Raw genomic sequence first — 27,579 nt, forward strand, 5'->3', positions numbered from 1 at the left:
GGAACGGTTAAATTCCCAAGTGACCAATCATTTAGTAAGAGAGTACATGGAGGGGTGACACAGTATGGCTTGAGATGAAATAGTTGCCAAACCAAAACTGTGTTTAATTTTCTTTTAAGTTAATGGACTTCTATGGCCTTCAGGAGGCAGTTTTGTCTCCATGGACTGAGCACTAGATTTGGAGTCAGAAAACCTGCATTCTCCAACTTACAAACTTAAATTCTCCAACTTATCGGTGAGATTTTGGGAAGTTTAACTCCTCTGAGCCTAGATTCTCAGTAAGTAATACGGAAATAATTAGACATACCTTGTAGAGCGGTTGTAAAAATTACATGAGAATATATGGCAGCTGCGAAAAAGCATGTAACACAGTGTTAGTCAAATCTGAGCCTTCTAGAAATTTTTATTTGAACAAATCAGTAGATGTAACAATAACCACAGTTAAATGCAAATTAATCAAATCAGTTATATTGACCACCAAGTATCTAGGAGCCCATTCTCACCTCAATGTGGGGAGGGAGAGTTATCTAACTGCTATGAATAGTAATGGAACTAAAATATATCTACATATTATCCAGTGATTTTTTGGGTCTTATTACATATTTCCTGAAATAATTAACTTCCATATGAGTTGTATTAGCTAAATAATAAAGGGCTTTCATTGAGCACAACAATCAGATTCTGGTCAACCACTGAACATGGGGAACTTCTGTAGATTTTTTGGACTGTAATGAACTAGAAATATTCAAAATCATAATAATAATGGGTAAGCTTTGTCTGAAGCATGGGCAGCCTTCCTCAAAGAAGTCTTGGGAAATTCTGTTATGTCAGAATACACATGTCAGATGGAGGAACTTCCAGAGATATTCATTTAGTTATCATACCCTATGGCCTCCTCTTCTCTTAGAAGGGGAGGGCAGCAGTAGGTCACCACGAATCCCTCCCTCCTCCTGTTTTAATAAGGGTGATTCATTTATATGGGAAAAATGCAACAAAGATTTTTACTTAGGAACACTGCCTACACGATGGAACGTTTTTCTTTTAACACAGAGTATTAAAAATTCACTCCAAAAACAAAAGCATTAAAAAATATATACAAGTTTGAAACTTTTAATGCATACTTCTGTTCAGAGCTGTTATGAGCTTTTAACTATGTATGGGCCTTATCTTAGACTACACTGGAGATCGTGTAGAGAAAATGAGGTCACTCTTCTCTGAGGTCTTCACTGTTTGCGTTCATTGATGCCTAAAGGTAACCGGTTACTACCTCAAAAGTTTTTAGCAATCTACATCTCATAAAAGCAACAAAGATGGATGTTTGATAAGGACAATATTTAAGCATTCTGTTACTTTATTTTAGTGGTAACGGTGTGGACTGTGTTAGCCTAAACTGAGAAAAATGATCAATATTCTGCTGCTTCGAGATAGCAAAATAATTTTAGAAGTTGTGGAACTTGAAAGTTAAAAAGTCTTAAAGTCTTATTCCTAAAGAAGGCATCCCAATATGGTGAGAAGCACTAAATTAGGAGATTAACTATCTTCAGGAATTAGGAATTCCTTCAGGAATTAGGAATTTTGCGTCCTAGCTCTGCCACTTCCTAATTACATGACCTTGAGGAATTGTAGAAGTGCAACACGGTTCACCGTGGAGATCCATCCCACTGATGGCACTTTATAGCTAAGGAAATTGATATCGGCATTTGCCCAAGTGAGGAGTGAAGTGGCTCCGAGTCTAGTTATCTTTCAAGTACAGTAAGATGCTTCCTTTTCTACAAGAGTATTACTTTGTCCAGATTCTCCTAATGACTATGTCTATGAAAATGCTGAGTGTGGCATATAATGCTTGATGCTTTTAATAACCTTGAATTAAAATAAAAATCAAAGTAACCAAATTTCACATTTCTTCAAACACCACTTATCAGCCAGGGCAAATTAATGTAGCATAAAATCCAAGGAAAGCTGGAAAATGCCACATGATCACGAAGACCCATCTTTCACAGCTTTGGTTAGGTACTTCCATAAAATTCCTGTTTGCAAACACACTAAACAATGGAAAAACCTTCTCAGAAAGCCCCATAAGGCTTTTCTGTTCTTCCTTCACTTGTTTTTGCTTATATCTGAGGTATCAGAGCTTGGTTGTGTTGGAGGTAGAATTCATGGGTGAAATGTGTTAACTTAACCAGATTATCAGGTTTGGTTTCTTCTTCAAGTTTAACAGTTTAAGGGAGACAGAATCTCCATAATGGAAGAAATAAGTGGTATAATGCAAATTAGTTACATAATATTAGTTATTACCAAAAGCTGTAACTAAGCTGGCCAACATTTATTGCGTGCTTATGATGTGCCTGGTACTGCCCTAAACTCTTTATATTCAATTGAATCACAACCTTTAAGGCGACATCCTATCTTCTGTGCCAGAGTAAGCTTCCAACACGGAGTCTGCTTAGATTCGGCGGGCGGGGGGCGGTAGCCAGAAAGTAGGGCTCACTTTAGAGCAGATATGAAAGGTGCTGTGGACAATAGTTCACCTGAAGGACACTCTACGGATCCTCTCATAACACCTGCAGTACCACCAGCCCTGACACACAGCCCAGGGGCAACCTGTGCTTAAGTAAACTTGTGAATTCTTGATACGTATTTCTACTTGGGAGCACAAAAAACCCAAAGTTAAGTGGAGAAAATGCTCTTTACCGCCCCACTTCTTTCTCTGGGGATTCTCCTTTCTCTTGCATCAGGCCAAGAGCAGAAAATCCTGGAGTCCCCAGAAGGTAAGGTTTAGAGCTGACTGGAAGCCAGAACAACTGCCTTAGAACACCAACGAGGACTCCTACTCCGGCCCCCTTAAGACCTCGGAGGATGGATTTGGCCAAACACATGGACAGGCGCTTCACCATTTTATTTATTTTTTATTTTTTTGAGATGGAGTCTAGCTTTGTTGCCTAGGCTGGAGAGCAGTGGCGTGGTCTCGGCTTGCTGCAACCTCTACCTCCCAGGTTCAAGCGTTTCTCCTGCCTCAGCCTCTCAAGTAGCTGGCATTACAGGTACCTGCCACCACACCAGGCTAATTTTTGTATTTTTAGTAGAGACGGTGTTTCACCAGGTTGGTCAGGCTGATCTTTAACTCCTGACCTCAAGTGATCCGCCCACCTTGGCCTCCCAAAGTGTTGGGATTACAGGCGTGAGCCACTGCACCAGGCCGCTTTGCCATTTTAGCAGGCTTACCAGGCTTAACCACATATTGTGTGTGTTTGTGTGTGTGTGTGTGTCTGTGTATACATTTATGTATACATGTGTATACACAGATACACACACACATATACATAAATGCATAATAAAGTACCTAGTATAACGGGTAGCACACACTAGCACTTGATGACTGTGTTTAGTTCCTCACTCTTGTTCCCCAAAGTGGCATGTCATAAACAGCTTTTAGGCTGCTCAGACACTGCTTTTATTCTATCAGATGCTACTGAAGATTTGCCCTCCTGATTTTTTATTATAATAATTCACTTCAGAACCCAGGGATTTTATGGAACATCAACTAGGTGATAGGCAACACATTTGAGGGAGAGATGACTATTGAGCTGATGAAAAGCCACTACCAACAGAAAGATTACAACCTCTGCAGTCGTTATTGCTACCTTTGAAAAGGTCAAAATCTGAAAAGATCCCAGTGATTCCTAATGGCAATTTCTTTTTGACTCTATTCAAATAAAAATGGAGGTTTTATTTAATTAGGCTGCAGGCTTTGCCCAATAGTTCACATAGCTTGTATTTCAGTTTAAGTGCAGAACCAACAAAACAAAATATCCTTTGGGTGTTTAGCAAACTAAAGGAAATTGTACCTAATGTTTTGTGTATTTCTTTTAAATCAAAACCCTAAGATCACTACAGGAAACCACACCAGAACATTATGTGATATTAAGTCATACACTGATGATTAAATATTACCTGTTATTTATATACAGATGGAGAAATACCAAAATTAATCTCTTTTCAGGAAATGTCAACTAGTAAACAAACTTATAAATGCACAGTGACTAAAAAGGGAATAACATTAAATCTTAAGGCAGCATTGGTTGAGTCTTCTCTGGTAAAGGAAGTATTACATATCTCAATGACTAGCATATGATTTTTTAAGAAACCAATTAATTAAAATAAATACTAAAATAATGTTTTTAAAAAGAAAGAGGACTGATTTTAAGACTTCTACAAAATGAATTTGTATTAGAATTTTAATTTGGGATTAGAAAGCATATTAGGAGCATAATGGAATAAAGTTACAGGAGATTTTTCTCAAATACAAAGTCAAGGTCCCTAGAAATTATTGTTACTATTACTGTGCACTCTTTGGGCTCCTTTTTCAGTTGTGGTTGCACTCATAGTAGTTATTAGAAAATTCTGCTGATTTTTAAATAATGTGGTCAGGTTGCATTTGACCTGAGTGAAATGGTTTCAAACTGCATTAGCTACCATGCTGCGCTCATTTTATAACTACATCCTTAATGCTGGGTTTGCTTACCTGCTGGGGTGCCTAAATCATCGTGTCCCAAGCATTGGTGCCAGCCTAAAATGATGACATCTAATTGTGGCTGAAAAGTTATACATTGACAAAAATATTCCAAAGCTCTTTAATAAAGAAATTTTGGGGATCTGTGTTTTTTGCAGCTTGTTTGGTTAGCTTTTCTTGGCTAAGACTAAAAATTACCTTTACTTGTTTTATAGATCCACTGCTATATGCTGACAGAATAATGGGAGGATACGAAGAACAGACAGAAACCTCAAAAAATGTTCCAAACGAGCTCTCACATGGTGCTGAGAAATAAAACATAGGCACTTCTGCGTCAGGAGGTTTTCACATTTTGATCACAGATTGGCTTCTCCAAGCCATTTTCCTTCACTACTAGAAATTCCCTCACGGTACAAACTGTCTAGTTCACTAGAAGCCTTGTTCTCACAGACACCCTTCTGGTGCGTGAATCTTTTGTCATAAAATTCTCTCCATTGGCGGCTGAGATGGGGTTCCTCCCGCTGCTGGGAGCCGTGGGAGCAGCCTGAGTCCCTGTCAGATGACCGAGTGTCGCTTGAGGATCTTCCCTGACACAAGGCTTCCTGCCCTCCAGAACCACGTTATCCACCAACAAAAAAAGCAAAGGCGTGTCAAGCGCAATCTGTCTCCTGGAAACAGGGAACGTGTCTGCCTCTCTCCAGTTCCTCCTTGTGAGTGTAATTCAACAAAGTGTACAGTCTTCCTAACATTCTAAAGCTACTGCGCTACTGGGAGTTTTTAAATGACTACTTAACAGTTTCCTTTTTTTTTTTTTTTTTTTTTTTTTAAGAAAACCTGTGCTAGAAAGGCACTAGAGAAAATGAATTTCCTCACTCTTGCATGTAGCAATTACACATTGTGTTAGATTCTAAAAGCTAACAAAGTTGACACACATTTGGATAAACCATTCGAATGATTTAGACTCATCTAGTTTCATTTTAAAAAGCAAACCCCAAGACAAAGGGAGAGCGGGCCACACCAGGGGGAGAGCTGCCAGACCGGGAGGTCACACCCAGTCAGCCCCTGCCTCCGTGGAGCTCCAGCTGCTCCAGCCCTGGCCGCCCCAGGGAGCGCCCACTGAGCAGGTGACAGGGCAGTGGCTGGGCCCCAGGGAGGGCTCACTGGCAGCAGCTGTGGGAGCCAAGCCTCCGGGAGACCTGAGTGAACGAGACAAAGGTGAAGTTCTCACAGTTTTCCAGCTTGACCTTCTTGGCTAAGTTTGGGACAATTCCCCGAAGAGAGCGCAGCCCCATCCTCTGCTCCTCGTACCACACGCTGCCCATGTCTGTGGCCTCCTTCCTGGCAGTCAGGTAGAAGGGGGACTTGGCCTCCATTTGGGTGGGCGGCCGGTGGATGTACATGTACTTGTAGAGGAGGCAGTAAGGGCACTGTTTGTGTCCCCGGGAATGCTCATGGTAGATTTTCCCGTGACACACTCTGGTGGAGCCGCTCCGACTCTCCCGCTTGACGCTGTCTGTCCGGGCAAAGTAGGGCTGGTTTTGGGGGTCTTTGAGCAGCTCGATGTCACCGTACATCAGATCTGCATGCTCCTGCAGCGTCCGCATGTTCAGGTACTGGCTGTTGTACTTGACCACAGTGGACAGGAGAGTGATAGGGCTGTCATCCCCCAGACACCCTGCCTGCCACATCTCCTCCTCATCAGAGAGGGAGAAGTAGACGATGTTGCGAGAACGCGCACCCGACATGCCTGCCTTACTCAGCACCCACAGCTTCTCCTTGAGTTTCTTGGTGGAGGAGCTGAAGGTGCTGCTGGTGATGGAAAAGCCGACACCTGCATTCTTCAGGATGCGGTCCAGGCCTCGGCGAATAGCATGGAGTGAGGTGGCCAGGAAGTCTGAGCCGTCGCTCTTCTTAACGGTGACATAAAAGTTCTCAAGCAGCTCGTTCAACTTCACTGCAGGGATCTCAAATGAGACAAACATGGAGGTTACACACTTGACACTCACACAGCCAGACCCCTCCTTCCTTCTAATCCTCACCAGGGGCTGTGTTGAGGACATTTTGTGACCCCTTAGCAGGACTTAATGGAAAGCACAGTGAATTTCAAGCTGGAAGATCTAGGTTCCATACTTGGCTGCACCTGATCTCTTTAAACCTCAGTATTTTTTTTTTTTTTTGAGACGGAGTCTCGCTCTGTCGCCCAGGCTGGAGTGCAGTGGCCGGATCTCGGCTCACTGCAAGCTCCGCCTCCCAGGTTCACGCCATTCTCCTGCCTCAGCCTCCCGACTAGCTGGGACTATAGGCGCCCGCCACCATGCCTGGCTAATTTTTTGTATTTTTAGTAGAGACGGGGTTTCACTGTGTTAGCCAGGATGGTCTCGATCTCCTGACCTCGTGACCCGCCCGCCTCGGCCTCCCAAAGTGCTGTGATTACAGGCATGAGCCACCGTGCCCGGCCTAAACCTCAGTATTTCAATCTGCAAAACAGAACATCATAATCAATACCCTCTCCAAGGCTGTAATGCTTAAAGCAGAGGACTGTGAAAGGGTGTGTAAATAGTAATTAACACCCCCCCATACACATACATACATGTGTGTCTGTAAACACATATATATACACACTTATTATTACTGGCTGTTTGTAACTTTCACTATTTCTCTTGGAAGGCCTGTGGTTTTGTTTGAAAATAGTTGCTTCCCTCTCCTTTAATAAAATTCAACCCAAACTCTCTGAAAAATTCCTGAATTAAACAAACTCTGAATAACTTCATCATTGATTTCCTTGACATCTGCACAGAACATTTGGTTACTAGACACAGTGCTGTAGGGTAAGACCATTTCCCTACATTGTCCATTTTGCACAGCAAGTTAATGTTCCTTTTCAGTTGAATTTATCTGAATAGGTCCTGAAATATCTGTGGTTTAATGAGCCACAGGCTTTCAATATCAGTTGTTTGTTTAAAATATATGAAAAAGCTGGACACGACGGCTCACGCCTGTAATCCCAACACTTAGAAAGGCCAAGGTGGGCGGATCACCTTAAGTCAGGAGTTCAAGACCAGCCTGGCCAACATGGTGAAACCCCATCTCTACTAAAAATACAAAATTAGCTGGGCACGGTTGTGTGTGCCTGTAGTCCCAGCTACTTGGGAGGCTGAGGCAGGAGAACTGCTTAAACTGGGAAGGTGGAGGTTGCAGTGAGCCAAGATTGTGCCACTGCACTGTAGCCTGGGCGACGAGAGTGAGACTCCATCTCGAAAAAAAAAAGTGAATGACTATCCTGACAGAATGAGCTCCTTATTTAGAGAGAGTCAGAAGAGAAGGGAGAGCTTGGCTATTAAGAAAGCTTTATTTTCAAGATGGAACTACAAAGGGCAAAGCAGCCCTTGCTCATGGTCTATTCAAGCTGAATACATATTCTAGGACAATTAGAAAGTCCCAATAAAATATTTTTTTTATCGAGTAGACACTGGACAGCTAACATTCATTCTTCTAATAGCCCTTAATCAAGGAGAAAATAAAAGCTGAACTATAGATTAAAAATTAACCAAACTGAAGATATTATATATCAAAATGTATGAGATATTGCTAAGTATACATAATAAATATACATCATAGTTTTGGATGACATTGTTAGAAAACTTTATTGAGAATAAGCAAACTGATTATTCAACTCAAAAAGCTAGAAAAAGTAAACTAAACTCAAAAATCGTAGAGTGGGGTTGGGCATGGTGGCTCATGCCTGTAATCTCAGCACTTTGGGAGGCTGAGGCAGGAGGATCACTTGAGGTCAGTTTAAGACCAGCCGGGCCAACATGGCGAAACCCCGTCTCTACTAAAAAAAACATAAAAATTAGCCAGGCATGGTGGTGTGCACCTGTAGTCCAGTCCCAGCTACTTGGTAGGCTGAGGCAGGAGAATCGCTTGAATCCGAAAGGCAGAGGTTGGAGTGAGCTGAGATCATGCCACTGCACTCCAGCCTAGGCAACAGAGCAAGACTCTGTCTCAAAAAAAAAAAAAAAAAAAAAAAGTAGAGTGAATCAATAAAAATAAATAAATTAATTAATGGACTAGAAAAGAAATAAATTGGGATAGATAAAAATGTAATCATTGAAAAGACTCATAAAGTTGAAAAACTTCTAGCAGGTCTGACTTTATAAAGAGAGTGAGAAAGGAGGAAAGGAAGTATGTATACACCTAAACCTTATTAGGAATAAGAAAGACTATACAGAAGATAAAAGAGTAAAGAATATGAAAGAACATCACATACTTTATACATATTAATATGAAAATCTAGATAACCTGAACAATTGTCTAGCAAAATATAATGGGTTCAATAAAAGGTAAAGGATCTGAAGAGCCCCAAAGAGTGTGAAATGATTGTCAAAGATGTATATTGTTCCTAAAAGTATGCCTTTATGGAATCAGTTCAGCTTTCTTTTTCATTTAAATAGTTTCAGAGCATAGAAAAAGACAGAAAGGCTCTTCATTTTTTTCTAACCCAAATCTGACCAATATTACATTAAAACCCAAAGTATTTAAATATAAACTACCCCCAAGTAAAATTCAAGCAATTTTCATTTTGCATGTTATTAGGTTAAATAGAATGTGTGAACATTAGTATCACCCACATCGAGGGCATGGCTCTGATACACACAGGTTCCAGTTCATATAGTACCCCTCAAAACAAGGACTGCCTGTGTAACCAGGTATTCCAGCTTTGAAAAGCATTATTTATTTATTTATTTATTTATTTATTTATTTTTTTGAGACAGATTCTCACTCTGTTGCCCAGGTTGGAGTGGAGTGGCATAATCTCAGCTCACTGCAGCCTCACCTCCTGGGTTCAAGTGATTCTCATGCCTTAGCCTCCTGAGTAGTTGGGACTACAAGTGTGTGCCACCACACCCGGCTAATTTTTGTAGTTTTTAGTAGAGACGGGATTTCACCATGTTGGCCAGGCTGGTCTCTAACTCTTGACCTCAAGCGATCTGCCTGCCTCGGCCTCCCAAAGTGCTGGGATTATAAGCTTGAGCCACTGGGCCTGGCTAAAATGAATTGTAAAGTTTTGTTTTCCTTTCCTTAGCCTCAGAATGTAGCCTTGAAATGTACCTTAAAACCCTTTGTTTCTCTCCTTTCCCACCAGACACTCCCTTACACCATGCACATTTATCTCATTATATACTTATTCAACTTACACTTATCTAACTGTGTGCTTACTTAGAAGTTCCAGGGCTAATCTGGAGACAAACCAGGCCTGGAGACCCAGTTGCAAAATTCCAGAGATTACCTCAAGGCCACTGGTCAACAACCCAGCTATTGTTGAGGTGAGGCCACCATACTCCAGGTGGACCACGACTCAAGATAGCCACTGGAACAAGACACGGAGACCTTGTGCCCAGCAGCACTCCCGCATGCCTCCCGTTCCAAGTTCCTTTTTTATGCCCCTCTCTCCAGCCAAAGTTGAAAATGGTTTCTTTAAGGCACTAGCCTTGGCCATTTCCCCACTGCTAGCTCTGGAATAAAGTCACTTTTCTTTTACTGCATCTCATCTTTGTTACTGGCTTTGCAAGTGGTGAGCAGCTGTACCTGTGTTCGGTTACACCTGTATTATAAGTTAAACTTAGGACTGAATGGACTGATGACAATACATTCAATGCATTATGGGAAGACAGAATGAGGCATCGAACCTCTCCTGTGGGCATCATGGGAAGTGTTTGACTCCTGAAGTGAACACAAAATGATCCCATCCTAATAAATATTTTAATATAATTGACATTCACACATTAAAACAAAAAGTAATATGAACTTACACATACTTGAAAAGTATTTGAAAAAAATGTGACCTCCATTACAAATTTTTAAAAATTCAAATTCAAATTTAGATAGGAAGAAAAAGATCTTCTTACTATGATGAAGCGTAATTTACAGGCAAGAGCTAGAAAAACTGTATCCACAAGGAAAACATTCGAATCTTTCTTACAAAGTCAGGAACAGGAAGAGCTTACTCAATATCACTGTTATTATATAATACTGTTCCGGAGGTTCTAACCAACCAGATAACACAAGAGAAAGAAGTTATATACACACACACATACATATGTATGTATATGGGAAAGGAAAAAGACAAAATATTGCTTTCTGATAATCTGGTTGTTGGTCAAGGAAACCCCAAGAGATTCAGCTGAAAAGCTATCAGAGTAGGTTAGTGGTACGCAACTATAAGAAAAACAGCTTTCTTATATACCAGCGATAACCAGTTAAAAAAACTTGCCAGAAACCACTGTACTAAAACAAAGCTGGCTTTGGATTTTTATGTTGTCACTTGCAACTCCCTACTTGCAGGTGGTCAGCTCTCTTTATAGTAGTTGAGACTCCTTTGGTTGCAAGAGACAAACCAAACTGGAAGCCGAGGCAGAGAGGGATATCAGAACGAGTGGACTCCAACCAAGGCCGCCAGGATTCTCATCTTTCATCTCTGCTGCTTTGTGCGGAGTGGCTTTTTTCACATAGCTGCAAGCACAGCCACCTAGCACTCCCCCAAATTTCCATCTTAAAGTTTCAGGTTTAGCAAGAGACCAACTCTCATTTTCAGGAGCAAAACACCAAAAAGAAGGATTCTGATTGGACTTAATCCAAATAACTTGCCAAAAGGTAGTTCATTCTATTCATTCTCCTAATGTGATGGCTTCCGCAATAACCACGTGGATTATAGGAGAGGAATGGTTCCTGAATAAGGGGTGCTGAGTAGAAAATCTTATTTTTTATGTTAGCCCTTTCAACAAAAAACAAAAAGCAAATCTTTGATAGTTTCCTGTGCCCTTGGGATAAATTCCAAACTGTTTACTTTGTATGCAAGTCTTCACAATCTGCTTCTGACAGTATGAGAAGACACCTACAATTCCCCTCCGTGTACACACACCCTTTGGCAACCAGACTTTGCTGCTTCTCCAATCAAGTAGAATCCATTTTCCCACCCCTTGAATCTGGGCTAGCCACGTGACTTATTTTCACCACGTGACTTATTCCGCAGAATATGGCAGAAGTGACAATGCGTGATTTCCAAGCCTTCAAGGAATGTGTGAATTCCCAGGCTTCAAGGGGTTCTGCTTTTGCTGCTTTTGTCTTTTTTTTTTTTTTTAAGACAGAGTCTCACTCTGTCACCCAGACTGGAGTGCAGTGGTGTGATCACGGCTCACTGCAGCATCCACCTCCTGGGTTCAAGCGATTCTCCTGCCTCAACCTCCTGAGTAGCTGGGATTACAGGTGCACAACACCATGCCCGGCTAATTTTTATATTTTTAGTAGAGACGGGGTTTCACCACGTTGGCTAGGCTGGTCTTAACTCCTGTCCTCAAGTGATCGGCCCACCTTGGCCTCCCAAAGTGCTGGGATTACAGGTGTGACCGCGCCTGGCCTGCTTCTGTCTATAGGTTCTTACTGGTTTAGTGCATGGTGTTGCCCTGTGAGGAGGCCCAGTTAGACTGTGGGAATATGGGGACAAGTTGTTCCCATCTAACATCCAAAAGACTGCACCCATATGAGTACCCCAAGTGAGACCAGTAGGGGAGGTACTCAGCTGAGCTCAGCACAAAATGCTAACTCACTCATCAAATCATGAACAAATAAAATGGCTGTTGCTTTAGGTCCCTATATTTTTGGGTGGTTTATTATGGAGCGGTAGATGACCAGTACACACCCTATTTCTGTAACTTGATCTTCTGTACCCTTTGTACTCTATTTTCCAGCTTCATCGAGCTTTTTGCCATAACTAGAAACCATAAGGCCTTTTCATGCTACTTCCTCTGCCGAGAATGCTTTTTTCTACTAACTGTCTCTATTTGGAAAATCTCTATTCATTCTTCCAGAATTAGCTCAAATTTGACTTTCTACATAACTTAAGCAAAGTTATTCTCTCATATGGGATCCCATGGCACTTAATTTAAATTTTTGTTATGGTCCTTTCCATGTTGTACATTCTCTTATCTAGTTTATGTCTATCTCTTGAAGTGGACTGAAAGTTCCTTGAAGACAAGAACTATGTTTCATTTATGACTGGGTCTTTAACACATACCAGAAGTCCCAAAATATGTGATTGGCACTGTATAACCATGGGTTAGGCGGGGACAGTGGCTCATGCCTATAATCCCAGCACTTTGGGAGACTCAGGTAGGCGGACTGCTTGAGCTGAGTTTGAGACCAGCCTGGGCAACATGGTGAAACCTCGTCTCTACAAAAAATACAAAAATTAGCCAGGCATGGTGGTGCATATCTGTAGTCCCAGCTACTCTCATAAGGCTGAGGAAGGTGGATTACTTGAACCCCGGAGGTAGAGGTTGTAGTGAGCCAAGATCACACCACCACACTCCTGCCTGGGTGACAGAGTGAGACCGTCTCAAAACAAAACAAATGCATTAAACCAATGAATTAACCTAGTGTCAGGAGAACCAAGCTGACTTAAGATACAGAACATTTTTCTTAATTTCCACAGAATACCACAAGTTTCAAAGTAAAATCAGAGCCAAAGCAATTCCTCGAGAAATGTCAAGTCACAACACTTATATTGTTTGCACACAAAAAACAGTTCATTCTGGCCCGTGGTGTTTGCATCCTTAGTTTTCTCTGACTCAGTTTTAGTGGGTGATTATTCTCCCAGGTTACTAAGGTCTTCAATCGATTATAAAGACATTGCAAGAAACCATTTTCCTTTAGTAACCATTCTGAATTGATTCACCACGTCAAGACTCACTATGGATGATAAAACTGGCTTCCTTGATGTAAAAATGACTAAAGAGAAGTCAGAGACTGGTCATGGGGCTGATGACACCAAGTGGGAAAGAATAAAATAAAAAAAAACTGGGCTGGGGATGGAGGCTCATGGCTGTAATCCCAGCACTTTAGGAGGCCAAGGCAGGTGGATCGCTTGAGCCCAGGAGTTTGAAATCAGCCTGGGCAACACAGTGAGACCTTGTCTCTAAAAAAATTTAAAAATTAGCCAGGCATGGTGTTGTACGCCTGTTGTCTCAGCTACTCAGGAGGCTGAGGTGGGAGAATCACGAGCATATTTTTTTATTTCTTCAAGTTCCTTTTGTTTCACATTCATTGATTTTAGACTTTCCTTGATAAGCATTTAAAGCTAAAATTTTTTTCTCTATAGATATTTTAGCTACAACTCACAAATTCTGATAAGTGGTGATTTAATTTTCATTCAGTTCAAGACATTTTATAACTTCCTTTGTGATTTCTTCTTGGTCCTTTGGTTATTAGTAATATGCTAACTTCCAAGTACTGGGAACAGTCTAGTTAGATCTGTAATTAATTTATAATTTAATGTGGCTAGGCGCAGTGGCTCACACCTGTAATCCCAGCACAAATATAATTGCTCTGACTCTTCAAAAAACCTGAGCACCTACGTTTTGGATGTTTCCCTTATAAGAGTATTATCATATTACTCTGCCAGGAGCCAGGGTATGCTACCTACCTAGAACCGCTTTAGGACGCTTTCAGGTACTCTTTTTCATCAAGGATTCATCAGCTCATCTTCCCTTTTTTAATAATGTTATCAACATATGCTCTCAGAGAGGACCCTGCCTTTCATATGTGCTTACTGGTCACTGCTTCTGTTGCACTTTTTTTTTTTTGGTCCCATGGATGCTGCCCGGTCTGCATGTACAGTAGAAAGGCCCCTCACACTATGTAGTGTACCATGGTGCCAGAAGTAGAAAGCAGGGTTTCCTGCCCCATTTCATCTGTGGTTCATTCCCTAAGCACATCACTCAAACCTGGAGATCTCACTTGCTCTTGGGCTTCAACTATGACATCCATTTGCAAGACTTTTCAATGTCTACTTCCAGCTTTAACAGTTCCACCATGTTTTAAGTTCCACATTCCTAACTCTTTGTTGACCATTTCCATCTGCACATCTGATTTAGACTCAATGCAGTCAAATCAAAATACAGTACCTTTATGTTCTATCTCCACATGTCCAAGATTTTCTCCTACGATTTACAAACCTCAGGCATTTCAAGTTGGATGAGTTTTTCGGTTTTCTTGTTTGTTTTTTAGAGGCAGGGTCTTGCTATGTTGCCCAGGCTGGAGTACAGTAGCTATTTACAGTCATGGTCATAGCACACTGTAGCCCTGAACTCTTAGGCTCATGCAATCCTCCTGCCTTAGCCTCCTAAGTAACTGGAACTGTTACAGGTGTGTGCCAGTACCCCTGGCTTTCAAGTTGGAAGAGATTTAAGAGCTCATTTTACAAAGGGGGAAATGGAGGACCAAGGACATTAATTAACTTTTTGCTCATCACTTCCAATTATTTCCCTAAAATACCACTTTCATTATGTTTCTTCTCTCTCAAACAACTTCAGTGGTTTCCCTTTTGTCTAATCCTTAGGATGCTTGCAGATTTTCTGGTCAGAGTGTTTTCCCTACTACAATAGTCCCTGTCTCTGCCCCTGCAATAATCCTTTCAAATGAAGTCTCTCCTTAGCAAAACCAAAACAAGATATTTCAGTGATTTTCCAGTGTTCACAAGATTTTAGCCTGGCACTTAAGGGTTATCAGAATCTGGTTTTATTGTCCATGACACCAAGATATGAGGCTTCTGCTGTAGGCAAGTGAGTCTGTCTCCCCAAATTTGATTCTTCCTCACATCCCTCAGCCTAGAAGGCTCCTGTCCTCATCTAATTCTACTGAAATCCTACCTTTCCTCAAAAAAAAAAAAAAAAAAACTTAAATATCAATTATCTCTCCAGTTTTACCAAACTGAAATTAATTTACCCACCTGAACTTTTCAGGCATTTCCAATCTATAAATTCATGAAACGCTTGTTACATTCTGCTTTGTGTGCGGAGTTTTTCTATTTTATGTTCTTCCAAAGTTTCCCAAGGCAGAAAGCCACCGTTTTGTGTTCCCTACAATGCTTAGCACAGTGCCGGGCATTTGGAAGCTCAGTGAAGTTGGCTGAAAGAAGTAAACTCAAGAGTCCCTTACCTTGGTGATGTCTGTGTGGTCTTTGAGCCCGTTGGTCATGCACCAATATCGCCACACATTCAAGGCGTACCGCGTGGCTTTGGTAGTATTTGGGCTTACTGCACTGGTACACAGATCATTCAAGTCATCATTAATATTAAATACAGGAAATTTGTTGAGCTTAGTGGAATAAGCTAGAAATAAAAACAATAAAAGCATTAAAATAATTTGCCATTCCCTTCTTTAGAGAATTATATCTTGGGATGCTAAAAAACAGAAAACTCTAAAAGACAACACCTTAAAACATGAAATGTCTATGAAAGTATATGTATATGTATATCTATATCTATATATTAGAATAAGTAGGAAAAATACTTATAGCATGGAATCAATGCAGTAAGCTTGCATTTAATCCCAACTATTTTACCATATATACTAGCTTATGTACTAACGCAGGCATTCCAATAATAGAAGTATAAAAATAAATGCTGAAAATCAAACACTGTTCTATCTAAAATTTTCACTGAAAAAAAAATAGCATTTCTATTCACAACAACAATCAAAAGAAAAGGAAGAAAGAGAAAGCAAATAAAAAAGTAGATACCCTCGCACATGAAGACCTATCATTTATTTGTAATTTACATTTTCAAATGTCTTGTGTGCCATCCTGGGCCGCCTTGAAGTAAATGGTGTTAGCTCTTTTTTTTGAGACGAAGTTTCGTTCTTATCGCCCAGGCTGGAGTGCAATGGCAGGATCTCAGCTCACTGCAACCTCCGCCACCTGGGTTCATGTGATTCTCCTGCCTCAGCCTCCCGAGTAGCTGGGATTATAGGCACCTGCCATCACGTCTGGCTAATTTTTTATATTTTTAGTTTCGCCATGTTGGCCAGGCTGGTCTCAAGCTCCTGCCCTCAGGTGATCCACCTGCCTCGGCCTCCCAAAGTGCTAGGATAACAGGCATGAGCCACTGCGCCTGGCTCTGTGTTAGCTTTTTTTTTTTTTTTTTTAAGTTTTGTTCACAAAATTGATAGAGGGGTTTAAATCCTGATTCCACAACCCATCAACTAGCTTTGAATCAGAAGGGAAGGTCAAGTGAGAGAAAAATGATAGGAAGAAGGGAGGAATATTTCAGAGGGGCTTATATCTCCTCAGAGGAGACGGAACATAGTTTAACTTGCCATAATTGCTTCAGATAAAGACAGGTCTCAACATGTCCACTTTAAGTGTTGGTTGCCAAAGGGATAACTAGCTCATAACCCTTAGCTGGCTTTTCTTAAGACCCTGTGATCTGCTAAAACCAGGCTTAATCTGTTCAAATTGTAAGTCAAGGTAGAGCATCTCAAAGTAAAAATACTTCATCTAATAGTTCTCACCCTCTCTGGACTATTGATGAATGTATTCAAACAAGGCGCTAACTGGCTAGGGCTGTGGGAAACAGCAAAATGAAAAGTTAATGCAATGACCAAGGTGAACTGCAAATTGGGTTCATTTTACCTCCCTCACTTCACCTTTCACTGCTCCCTCTGAGCATCTCCTCTATATCAAACTACCAGGCCTGCTGTCCCCAGGATCCATCCATCTGCACTAGGAAACCCACACTACACCTTCCCCATGCACTGCTTGAGCAATCTTCACATGGTTTTTGTTTTGTTTTGTTTTGTTTTTGAGATGGAGTCTCGCTCTGTTGCCTAGACTGGAGTGCAGTGGCATGATCTTGGCTCACTGCAACCTCCGCCTCCCAGGTTCATGCGATTCTCCTGCCTCAGCCTCCCAAGTAGCTGCAACTCCAGGTACCCACCACTACACCTGGCTAATTTTTGTATTTTTAGTAGAGACGGGTTTTTGTCATGTTGGCCAGGCTGGTCTCGAACTCCTGACCTCAGGTGATCCACCCACCTCCGCCTCCCAAAGTGCTGGGATTACAGGCGTGAGCCACCACGCCTGGCCTTCACATGGTCTTTGTGCCAATCAAAATACTGTCTTTTTTTTTCAATTCGAAATCCACTTTTACACAACCTTTCCTCACACTCACCCAACTCCCTTATCCTCTTCTTCAGTTTATGCCTCACATTTGCTTTACTATTTTTTAGGAGTGTGTTCTCACTGTGTCCAGAAGGTCTCTTCAATTGGTTTGCATGCCCCTTAAGACTATGTCTTTGCTCTTTCAATCTCGATCCTGCCAAGAACTGCTGAATGCACTCTGCTTTAATAAATGTTTACAGCAAGAGAGGAAGAAAAAATGCTGGAAACTATCTGAAGAAACTGTGTCATGAAGTAGACTCCTCTCACCACCCCATCAACCTGGATAACTCCTATTACTTGTGGGACTTGCTTGATATTAATAAAAGGACTCTTGTATAAAGTTTATTATTGTTATACTTAGCACTAATTGAATGCCTACTATATGCCAAGAGGTTTTACATAAATTGTCTATAATCCATAAGCAAGTCCTTTGTTATTCCTGTTTTCGAGGTAAGGAAACTCAGCCTCATACCTGTAACTTCATACATTCACTCATCCAATATTTACCACGGTACCCTCTCTGTGCCAGGCACTGGGCTGTTTAAGTTATGAAGTTAGTAAGTGGAAGAGCCAGGATTTGAACCTGGGTCTCTGACTCCATGTTTGAGTTACCACGGTGAAGGAATCAGTTACTATAAGGATAAAATTCTCAGTAAAGAATGCAATTTAGATATTAGCTTGTGCTTATGAAAAAATACCTTGGTTCCCCAAATGTATTCAGATGAACCTTCAATAAGAATAACTAAGTCTGCTTTGTTTAGATGACCACTATTGTTTCAAACACGATTAATTATTACATTAAATAGCTGAATAATTTCTTTTTAAAAATTTTCTTAAAATCACAGGACAGAGACTATACATCGAAAATGGAAACCTAAATCCCAGAACACAGTGAAACAAATAAAGAATACTTGTCTGCTTACATAATGGGACAGAAATTATGTGAAAATGATTAAACGACGACATATATGGTTCGTTCATGATTATATTTATGGATTAAATTTCATTTACTTAATAAACTGCTTTCAAAATTTTGGAGGTAGGAGTTGGGTTATGCTGCTGAGGATATTTTTAAAAGACTATATTGGTGAAGAAACAAACAAAGGTAATAACTTATAACCTCATACAGGAAAAAGAGCAGACTACTGAAGGAAGATGTGAATGATTTTTTCCACCAGAGGACAGGACAAACCCCAAGTGCAAGATGAGGAGGAGCTGGGTGTGAGAGAGAGAAGGGACTGTGAGGTCGTGGTAGTGTAGACTGCGGATGCCCTTACATCATCTACCATCAGCACAAGTGCTGGCAAGTACGGCTGTGTGAAGTGAGGGATGTTTGCTGTGGAAGTCACCCGGAGGGCCAGAGGGAGGAAACGGGGCACTGCCTCAGGTAACTCTGGGCAGTCCCATTGGACACGGACAAGGGAAAAAGCAAAGCAGCTCAGGGCGCGGTGGCTCAAGCCTGTAATCCCAGCACTTTGGGAGGCCGAGACGGGCCGATCACGAGGTCAGGAGATCGAGACCATCCTGGCTAACACGGTGAAACCCCGTCTCTACTGAAAATACGAAAAACTAGCCGGGCGAGGTGGCGGGCGCCTGTAGTCCCAGCTACTCGGGAGGCTGAGGCAGGAGAATGGCGTAAACCCGGGAGGCGGAGCTTGAAGTGAGCTGAGATCCGGCCACTGCACTCCAGCCTGGGCGACAGAGCGAGACTCCGTCTCAAAACAACAACAACAACAACAACAACAACAACAAAAAGAATTCCCTGAACGCCGCCATCTCTCAGGTAACACCTTCCTCGTGTCTATCACTGGGACAGTTCCAGTTTCCCAGCTTGTTGTCAGCTCAGGTGCCCCGAAGGGAAGCCTATCCATGACCATTTCTTCAGCCACTCTCATAGCTGCTTGAAGTCCACTTGCAGAACCCTGTGCTCAACCACAGCCTGCAGAAATGAGCTCCATCCAGGTGTTATCAGACAGGAGCCTTTAGCAATAGCTAAGGAAATCCCTATCAATTACCATTAATGATCAATCTAGACCTGAATTCTAAAATGTGAGTACATGAGCATCACTTGGCAATGGGGAAAACCAGTAGTGTGACAGTCACCAAGCTATGCAAGCAGAGAAGCTAATTCCGCATTCCCTACTCATCCTCCTGAAAGGAGAGTTAATCCGGAAAACCCAAAGACAAAAAATTAGACATTACAAATATATCATTAGCGATTTGAGAGGATAACATCCTTAAAATAAGAAGAGTCTTTACTGGAAAAGGAAAAATAGGAAAACAAGAAAGATCCTGGAAATTTAAGATGATTGAAAAAATATATTTTAAAAACAACGGATGAGCTGAGTACTAGAATGAACACGGCTAGAGGCAAATTCGTGATCTAGAAGGACTCTTCCCTACAGGGCAAGCAAAAACATTAAAAGATACAAGGGTGAAGTTAAGAGATATAAAAGACAGATCCTGGAGACTGAATATCTATCTTAAGAATTCAAAGGAAAAACTTACAAGGATGAAAGAAATAATATAAGGAAAGTTCCATTAATCAAAGAAAGATCTGAAACTTTAGGATATTAAGGTTCATGAACTGTCAAATAGAAATACTGAAAGAAGACATACATGTAAACATATCTTGGTGAAACTTTCAAAGTCTGAGAACAAGGAAAAAATTCTACAATCTTTTCTGGTAGGCAGAAAAAAAGAAAAAAGCCACCAAGAGGCACTACGGCTGTCAACATAGTGAGAAGAATCAGATTTCTCATCTATAACACCAAAGGGTTAAAAAAAAAAAAAAAAAAAAGACATAGTCTCCTCAGAGTTGTGAGGGAAAAAGACTGTAAATGAAGAAATGTATTACCCACCTAAAGCAGCATTCAAATGCTAGGGCAAAATAAAGATATTTTCAATCATAAAAGAAGCAGCATCCAAGCACACACCTTATCTTTAAAAAAATTAGTTACAGATAACTGCCAGCAAAATGAAAAATGGAAAGAACAAAGGGGAAAACAATAGGGCATAAGACATAACGAGGAGCAAACATTTATTTTTAACATTCAGTAATGTGGCAATAAAGCTGAATACAATTGTTAAGAAAGGACTGTATACTGTATGTAAAATATATCTCATTAAAGTTTTTTGTTTTTTAAAGAATTGTGAAATACATGAAGCATAATGGAATACAATCTTGAACCAAAAATCCCACACCTGCAATCTATCTAGCAAAAGTTAGAACAGGTTAACAAAAGAAATAAAGAACCACGAAAGAAAGCATGATGTATAGGAATCTTAAAATCATGCACGTGGAGGGCTTCCACTTTAGGACTATGATGAAGTCGCTGGTATTATACTCTTCCTCCTGCTGAGAATCAACCTTGATAAAATCCACTGGAACGCAACCAAACGAACCAGAACTCAAGAAGCAAAAATCCCAGAAATTAGGGAAATGCATAGAGGTGATTCCTGCTCTGGTCACCATGTTTTTCTCTTAAGGCATTTGTGGAGCTGCAGTGCAGGACACAGAACCCAAACAGAAAGCAGCAGCCTGAAGTCTACAGCAATCTCAGTGGAACAGGTACATGAATATTCAAGTACAGGGCTACCAAGCAGCCAGCCAACACTTGAGAGACTGAGATCCTGGAGGAAGGGACTCATCCACAGAAAAATGAGTCAATACTCTGCATATAATTTTCCTTCCAGAAATTGCTGATCCTAAGCCACATATGGGGAAATGATACAGAGAAGCCAAGCAGAAAGAAATCACCAAGAGGCAATTGTATGGCACTGAGGAGTCAAAAATAGTAATTCAGGTGGAGGCCTTCCAAAGAGGAAAGACGCCTTGGACAATCCCACTTTCATTTGAAATCCAGGAAGGGCTTGACTGTAAGAGTTACAGAAACTGGAAATAGATCAGTCTTGACTGCATTAAAGTGATCCACCCACCTTACATGCTGCCTAACATAAATTTAAATCTTTTCTTGAGGAAGATAACATCTTCAAAAGTTTTCATACACAGTGGTCAGCATTCAATAACAAGTTAACAGGCACACCATAAAACAAGACCAAATGAATGAAAACTAAGAGAAAGATGAGGCAATACAAATAGGCCTACAGATAACATGGATTATTTAAGTTCTCTGACACAAACTTACAAATAATTTGAATATGTTAAAGAAAATAATGAAAAGACAGAGAATTTTACTAGGGCACTGGAATCTATTAACAAAATAGAAATTCCAGAATTCTTTCCTTTTTCTATTCTTATTCCTCTTCTTCCCTTTTCTTCCTGAACTATGCACTTTGAAAGTTGCTGGTAGGGCAGGATGAGGTAGACATTTATACCACAGTATGTGTATATTGAAGGAGATGCAATGACCTCTAGTAAGGGCATGGAGGGCATCTGCATAGGAGAATTGCCTAGTGAGGTATGTTGGAACTTCACTAGGGTGAGAAATATCTTACGTTATGGGGGCAATGTGGCAATCTGGCAAGCAGTTACAGGGCTTGAGTCAAGAGAAAAAAGTATCCACGGAGGAGCAGCCTGGTATGTGGTGCCATAATCTGAGCAGGTTAAGAAGGGCATCCATGCAGCAGGGGGAGGTGTGAGGAGAGGTCCTGTGTGAAGTCAGGGCCTGACTGGGGTGAGTAGGCCTTCCATGCATGGGGGTGACCTGGTATGAGGTGTCATAGCCTAAGCAGCATGAAGAAGGTTTCCATGTAGGAGGGTGTCCTAGGATGAAATGTTAAAGCTTGAATGGAATGAGGAAGGTGTCTCTGGTTGGGAGGATGGCCCAGTGCAGGGCGTTATAGGTTTAGCAGATAAGAATGGCATCTGTGTGTATGTGGGTGGCAGAGCACAGTTGGGTGCTGGACTCTGAGTAGGCAAGGAAAGTCGAAGACTGAGGAACAGGATATAACTAAATGCAATACATGATTCTGATTAGATCCTTTTCCAATAAAAGACACTGTTAGGGCAACTGGCAAAACTTCAACAGGAATAGATGTTTAGAGGGAAAGAATGCATCAGGGTTAATTTCCTAATTTTGATGATTATATTATGGTTATGCAGGAAAATGTCCTTATTTGTAGAAAAATCACAGGAAATCACTTGCAGGTGATGCTACATCAGGCTGGCAACTTAACTTCAAAATTGGTTGAGAAAAAAATGTTCTCTGTAATACACTTGCAACTTTTTGGAGTTTAAGATTGTTTCAAACTTTAAAAATTATTAAAAAGGCAATAATGAATTGATAATTCAATAGATGGGTAACAAGCAGGTGTAACACATATAACAGATGATTTGTGAACTGAAAGGTCAATAGAAAACAAATTGAAGCAAAGAGAGAAAAGAATATAGAAAACATAAAAAAGAATATAGAGAAAATAGCAAAATAGACATATGGGACATAGTGAAATGTCTAATATATTTGTAATTAAGAGTCCCAGAAAGAAGAGAGAATGGGGAAGAAGTAGCATTTTAAAAATATTGGGTGAGAATTTTCCAAAATAAAATACCTCAGTCTACAGATTCCAGAAGCTTTCCTAACCAAGCAAAATAAATACAAGGAAAATTAAATGTAGGCACATAGAATAACAATGCTGACAACCTAAGTCAAAGAGAAAATTTTCTTTTTCTTTTCTTTATTTTTTAGAGACAGGGTCTCACTCTGTCACCCAGGCTGGAGTGCAGAGGTGCTATCACAACTCATTGCAGCCTTGTGCTCCTGGGTCCAAGAGATCTTCCCGCCTCAGCTTCCTGAGTAGCCAGGACTACCAGCATGCACCACAATACCTGGCTAATTTTTGAATTTTTTGTAGTGACAGGGGTTTCACTATGTTGCCCAGGGAGGTCTCAATTTCTGCTTCAACCGATCTGCCTGCCTCAGCCTACCAAAATGCTGATATTATAGGCGTGAGCTACTGTGCCCAGCCTTTTTTATTTTTCTTTTTCAACTTCCCACATAACACTACATTAAGAGAAAATTTTATTGTTTATTTTTTTGAGATGAAGTCTCTCGCTGTTGCCCAGGTTGGAGTGCAGTGGCATGATCTCTGCTTACTGCAACCTCTGCCTCCCAGGTTCAAGCGATTCTCCTGCCTCAGCCTCCCAAGTAGCAGGGATTACAGGCACGCAGCACCATGCCTGGCTAATTTTTGTATTTTTATCAGAGACGAAGTTTCGCCATGTTGACCAGGCTGGTATTGAGCTCCTGACCTCAGGTGATTCACCCACCTTGGCCTCCCAAAGTGCTGGGATTACAGGCGTGCACCACTGCACCCAGCCCAGCATAAGAGAAAGTTTAACAAGAAACTGGAAAGAAAGGACAAATTATCTTATACAGCACAACATCAGACTGACTGATTTTTCAACCGAAATGATGGAAGTCAGAAAACAGATGATCTCTTTAGTATGCTAAAATAAAATTACTACAAGTCTAAAATTTATACTAAGCAAAGTATCCTTCAAAAATAAAGGTAAGGCCAAGTGCAGTGGCTCATGCCTGTAATCCCAGCACTTTGGGAGGCTGAGGTGGGCAGATCCCAAGGTTTGGAGTTTGAGACCGGCCTGGCCAACATGATGAAACCCCATCTCTATTAAAAATACAAAAATTAGCCAGGCGTGATCATGGGCACCTGTAATCCCAGTTACTCAGGAGGCTGAGGCAGGAGAATCACTTGAAACCGGAGGAGGTTGCAGTGAGCTGAGATCACACCACTGCACTCCAGCCTGGGCAAAAGAGTGAGATTCCGTCTCAAAAAATAAAATAAAATAAAATAAAGTAAAATGCAGCTGCAGTCACACAAAATAATGAGCGAATTCACTGTTAGCAGTCAAGTGCTAAAAAATAAAGGCAGATGTTCAGGCAAAAGGAAAAAAGATGGCAGCAAGTTAATGGACAAAAGAACTGAAGAATACTGGAAAGTGTGAACATGTAGGAGGAAAATGGGATAAAAAAAGACTTGCTTAATCAAAAACAAGGCATAAAGAATACATGGAACCAAAAAATGTAAGATGATAGACCTAACATAAATATATCCATTATTATAGATATTCCAATTAAAAAATAAATGTTTTCAGGCTGGGCAAAGGAACAATATTCAGCTATCTTCTCCTGGGGGAAAAATATAAGAACCTTACACATAAGAACAAATAGAACATAAAGATTCAAAGCAAAAGGATGAAAAAAGTTATACCATAGGAACAATAAGCAAATGAAAGCTGGTATACCTATATACTAACAGACAGACAAAACAGACTAAAACAAGAAGTATTACTAGAAATAAAGAGGGAGGTTTTAAAATTCAGCAGGAAGGTATATATAACAATCCCAGATTTTTGTATGGATCTGGTAACAACGCCTCAAAATACAGAAAGCAAAAACTGAAAGAATTAAAGATAAATAGGCAAATCTATGATTAAGAGATTTTAACATATCTTTTCCCACAACTGACAAAACAGGGAGCAAAAAAATAGTATAGATATAGATGTGAACAATGCAAATATCAAACTGAACTTAATTGATACATGAAGAACACAACTGCAGAATACACATTTCTTCAAGCGTGCATGTCACCTTTATCAACATAGAAATGCTGGGACATAAAGCAAGTCTCAATATTTCAAAGGATTAAATAATTCAGAATATGATTTCTAATATAAGTAGAATAAAATGGAAATCAATTACAAGAAGATAATTTGACAAGCAATTCTATACTTCTAAATAATAAGTATATTATTTAATATAATATAAAAATATAATATATGTATAGTATATATGTAACAATTCTTTCTGGTAAAAGAAAAAAAATCAATGAGAATTAGAAAATATTTCCAACTGAATGATAATGACAATACATGTCAAAGTTGTGGGATGCAGTTATTGCCTAAAGAGAAAATAATAGCATTTAGTGCACAGACTACAAAAGAAGAAAAGTTGAGTATCAACTGTACCAAGAAATTTGTAAGAACAATAAATCTATCCAAAAAAGTAGAAGGAAACACTACAATTAAGAACATAAATCAATAAAATGAGAAATAAATGTATAATAAAAACTAATTAAGAGATGGATTTGAAAAGACTATTAAACTAGCAAGAAAAAGAGAGAAGGCACAAATTATTGCACCAGAAATGAAGAACATGTTAATTATCACTATAGATCCTACAAATAGTAAAAAGACAGTAAAAAGATACTATGAATAACTTGACATCAATCAATTTGAAAATTGGGATAAAATGGACAAATGTCTAGAAAAGCCACAATTCACCAAAACAGAGTAAGAAACAAAGTTTGAATAGTCTTATGCTACCCATTAAAGAAATGGAGGCCAGACGCGGTGGCTCACGCCTGTAATCCCAACAGTTTGGGAGGCCAAGGCGGGCGGATCACTTGAGCTCAGGAGTTTGAGACCAGTGTGGGTGACATGGCAAAACTCCATCTCTACAAAACATTAAAAAAAAATTAGGCAGGTGTGGTGGCATGCGCCTCTGGTCTCAGCTATTTGGGAGGCTGAGGTGACAGGATGGCTTGAGCCTGGGAGGCAGAGGTTGTAGTGAACTGAGACTGCACCACTGCACTTTAGCCTTGGTGACAAAGCCAGACACTGTCTCAAAAAACAACAACAACAAAAAAAAATACACACACACACACACACACACACACACACAAGAACCAAAATAAAACTTCAGGTTCATATGGGTTTCACCAGTAAATACTTTCAACTGCCAAACTCTGCTAGTGAACAAAAAAAGAGGGAACACTCACTTCTTTTATAGGACTGCATAACTTTTCTATAAAAATAAGCAAAGAACAATACAATAAAAGAAAATTATAGGCCAAATGAGCTCAAAAACACAAACACAAACATCTTCAACACACTATGAGAAAATGGAATCCCTTCCTCACATCATAAACAATTCCAAATGGATCATGGCTTCAATGTGACCAGTAAAACAATAAAGGAAAAAGGAAACAGGAGACCAGCTTTATGACCATGGGATAATCACACATTTTTAAACAGGACATCAAAATCACTACCCCTAAAGTAAAAGATTGATCACAATCACTACCCCAAAAGTAAAAGGTTGATAAATTGAATTCCACTAAAATGAAAATTAGACATTCATCACAATGCAGCATTAAGAGGTGAAAAGGCAAGCCACACAGTGGCAGAAGATGTTGTAGTACACTTATCTGAAAAATCATTTAGAAGGACAAACCCCCATGACATAAGTTTACCTATGTAACAAACCTGCCCATGTACCCCCGAACTTAGAAGTTTTTTTGAAAAGGAAAAAAATCATTTAGAAGGGAGACAGTCCAATTAAAAATGGACAAGACGGCCGTGCATGATGGCTCACACCTGTAATCCCAGCAGTTTGGGAGGCCAAGGCTGGAGGATCACCTGAGGTCAGGAGTTCAAGACCAGCCTGGCTAACATGGTGCAACCCCATCTCTACTAAAAATACAAAAAATTAGCTGGGCGTGGTGGTGTGCACCTGTAATCCTAGCTGCTTGGGAGGCTGAGGCAGGAGAATTGCTTGAACCCAGGAGGTAGAGGCTGCAGTGAACTGAGATCATGCCATTGCACTCCAGCCTGGGCAACAAGAGCAAAACTCCATCTCAAAAACAAACAAAAAAAAAAAAAAAAAAAAAAAAAGGACAAAATTTGAATGGGCCCTGCATAGAAACATTAATATTCCAGGGCAGAGAAATGTTAATATTCCAGGACACATAAATTAAAATACACTCACCAAAATGTCTAAAATGAAAAATGAAATCTGCAAATGTCAAGTGAAAGTGAAGATATGCAACGGGAACACTCTTACTAAGCTGGTACAAGTGTTGATTTGTGCAACCACTTTGGACACTAATAGTATCTACTAAAGCTGAACACACACCAATTCTATGACTCAGTAATCCTACACCTAAATATATACCCAACAGAAATGTGTACATATGTGTACCAAAAGGCATGAACGTATGAGTGTTCATAAAAGCATAGTAGTACAACAAATAATAAATGGCCCCAAACTGGAAATAACCCTATGACCCCATAAACAATAGTATGCATATA

General features: G+C 40.3%; 1 protein-coding gene across 6 annotated transcripts in view; it reads right to left on the minus strand.

Annotated features, from left to right (window-relative positions):
• Window positions 1-378: 378 nt before the first annotated feature.
• KIAA1958 (KIAA1958 ortholog) overlaps window positions 379-27,579 on the minus strand; it is a 173,651-nt gene continuing 146,450 nt past the window's right edge. For 2 of the 6 annotated variants that reach the window (XM_025359498.1, XM_025359496.1), the window contains 2 exons: window positions 15,506-15,678; window positions 379-6,474 (listed from right to left, as the gene is read on the minus strand). In XM_025359498.1, coding sequence (XP_025215283.1) covers window positions 5,668-6,474; window positions 15,506-15,678 — 980 coding nt within the window. In that variant the 3' untranslated portion in view covers window positions 379-5,667. The remainder of the gene's footprint in view (window positions 6,475-15,505; window positions 15,679-27,579) is intronic. The other 4 variants (XM_025359499.1, XM_025359497.1, XM_025359500.1 and 1 more) reach the window with 3 other exon arrangements.

The sequence above is a fragment of the Theropithecus gelada genome, chromosome 15, assembly GCF_003255815.1.
Source record: "Theropithecus gelada isolate Dixy chromosome 15, Tgel_1.0, whole genome shotgun sequence".
Taxonomy (NCBI): domain Eukaryota; kingdom Metazoa; phylum Chordata; class Mammalia; order Primates; family Cercopithecidae; genus Theropithecus; species Theropithecus gelada.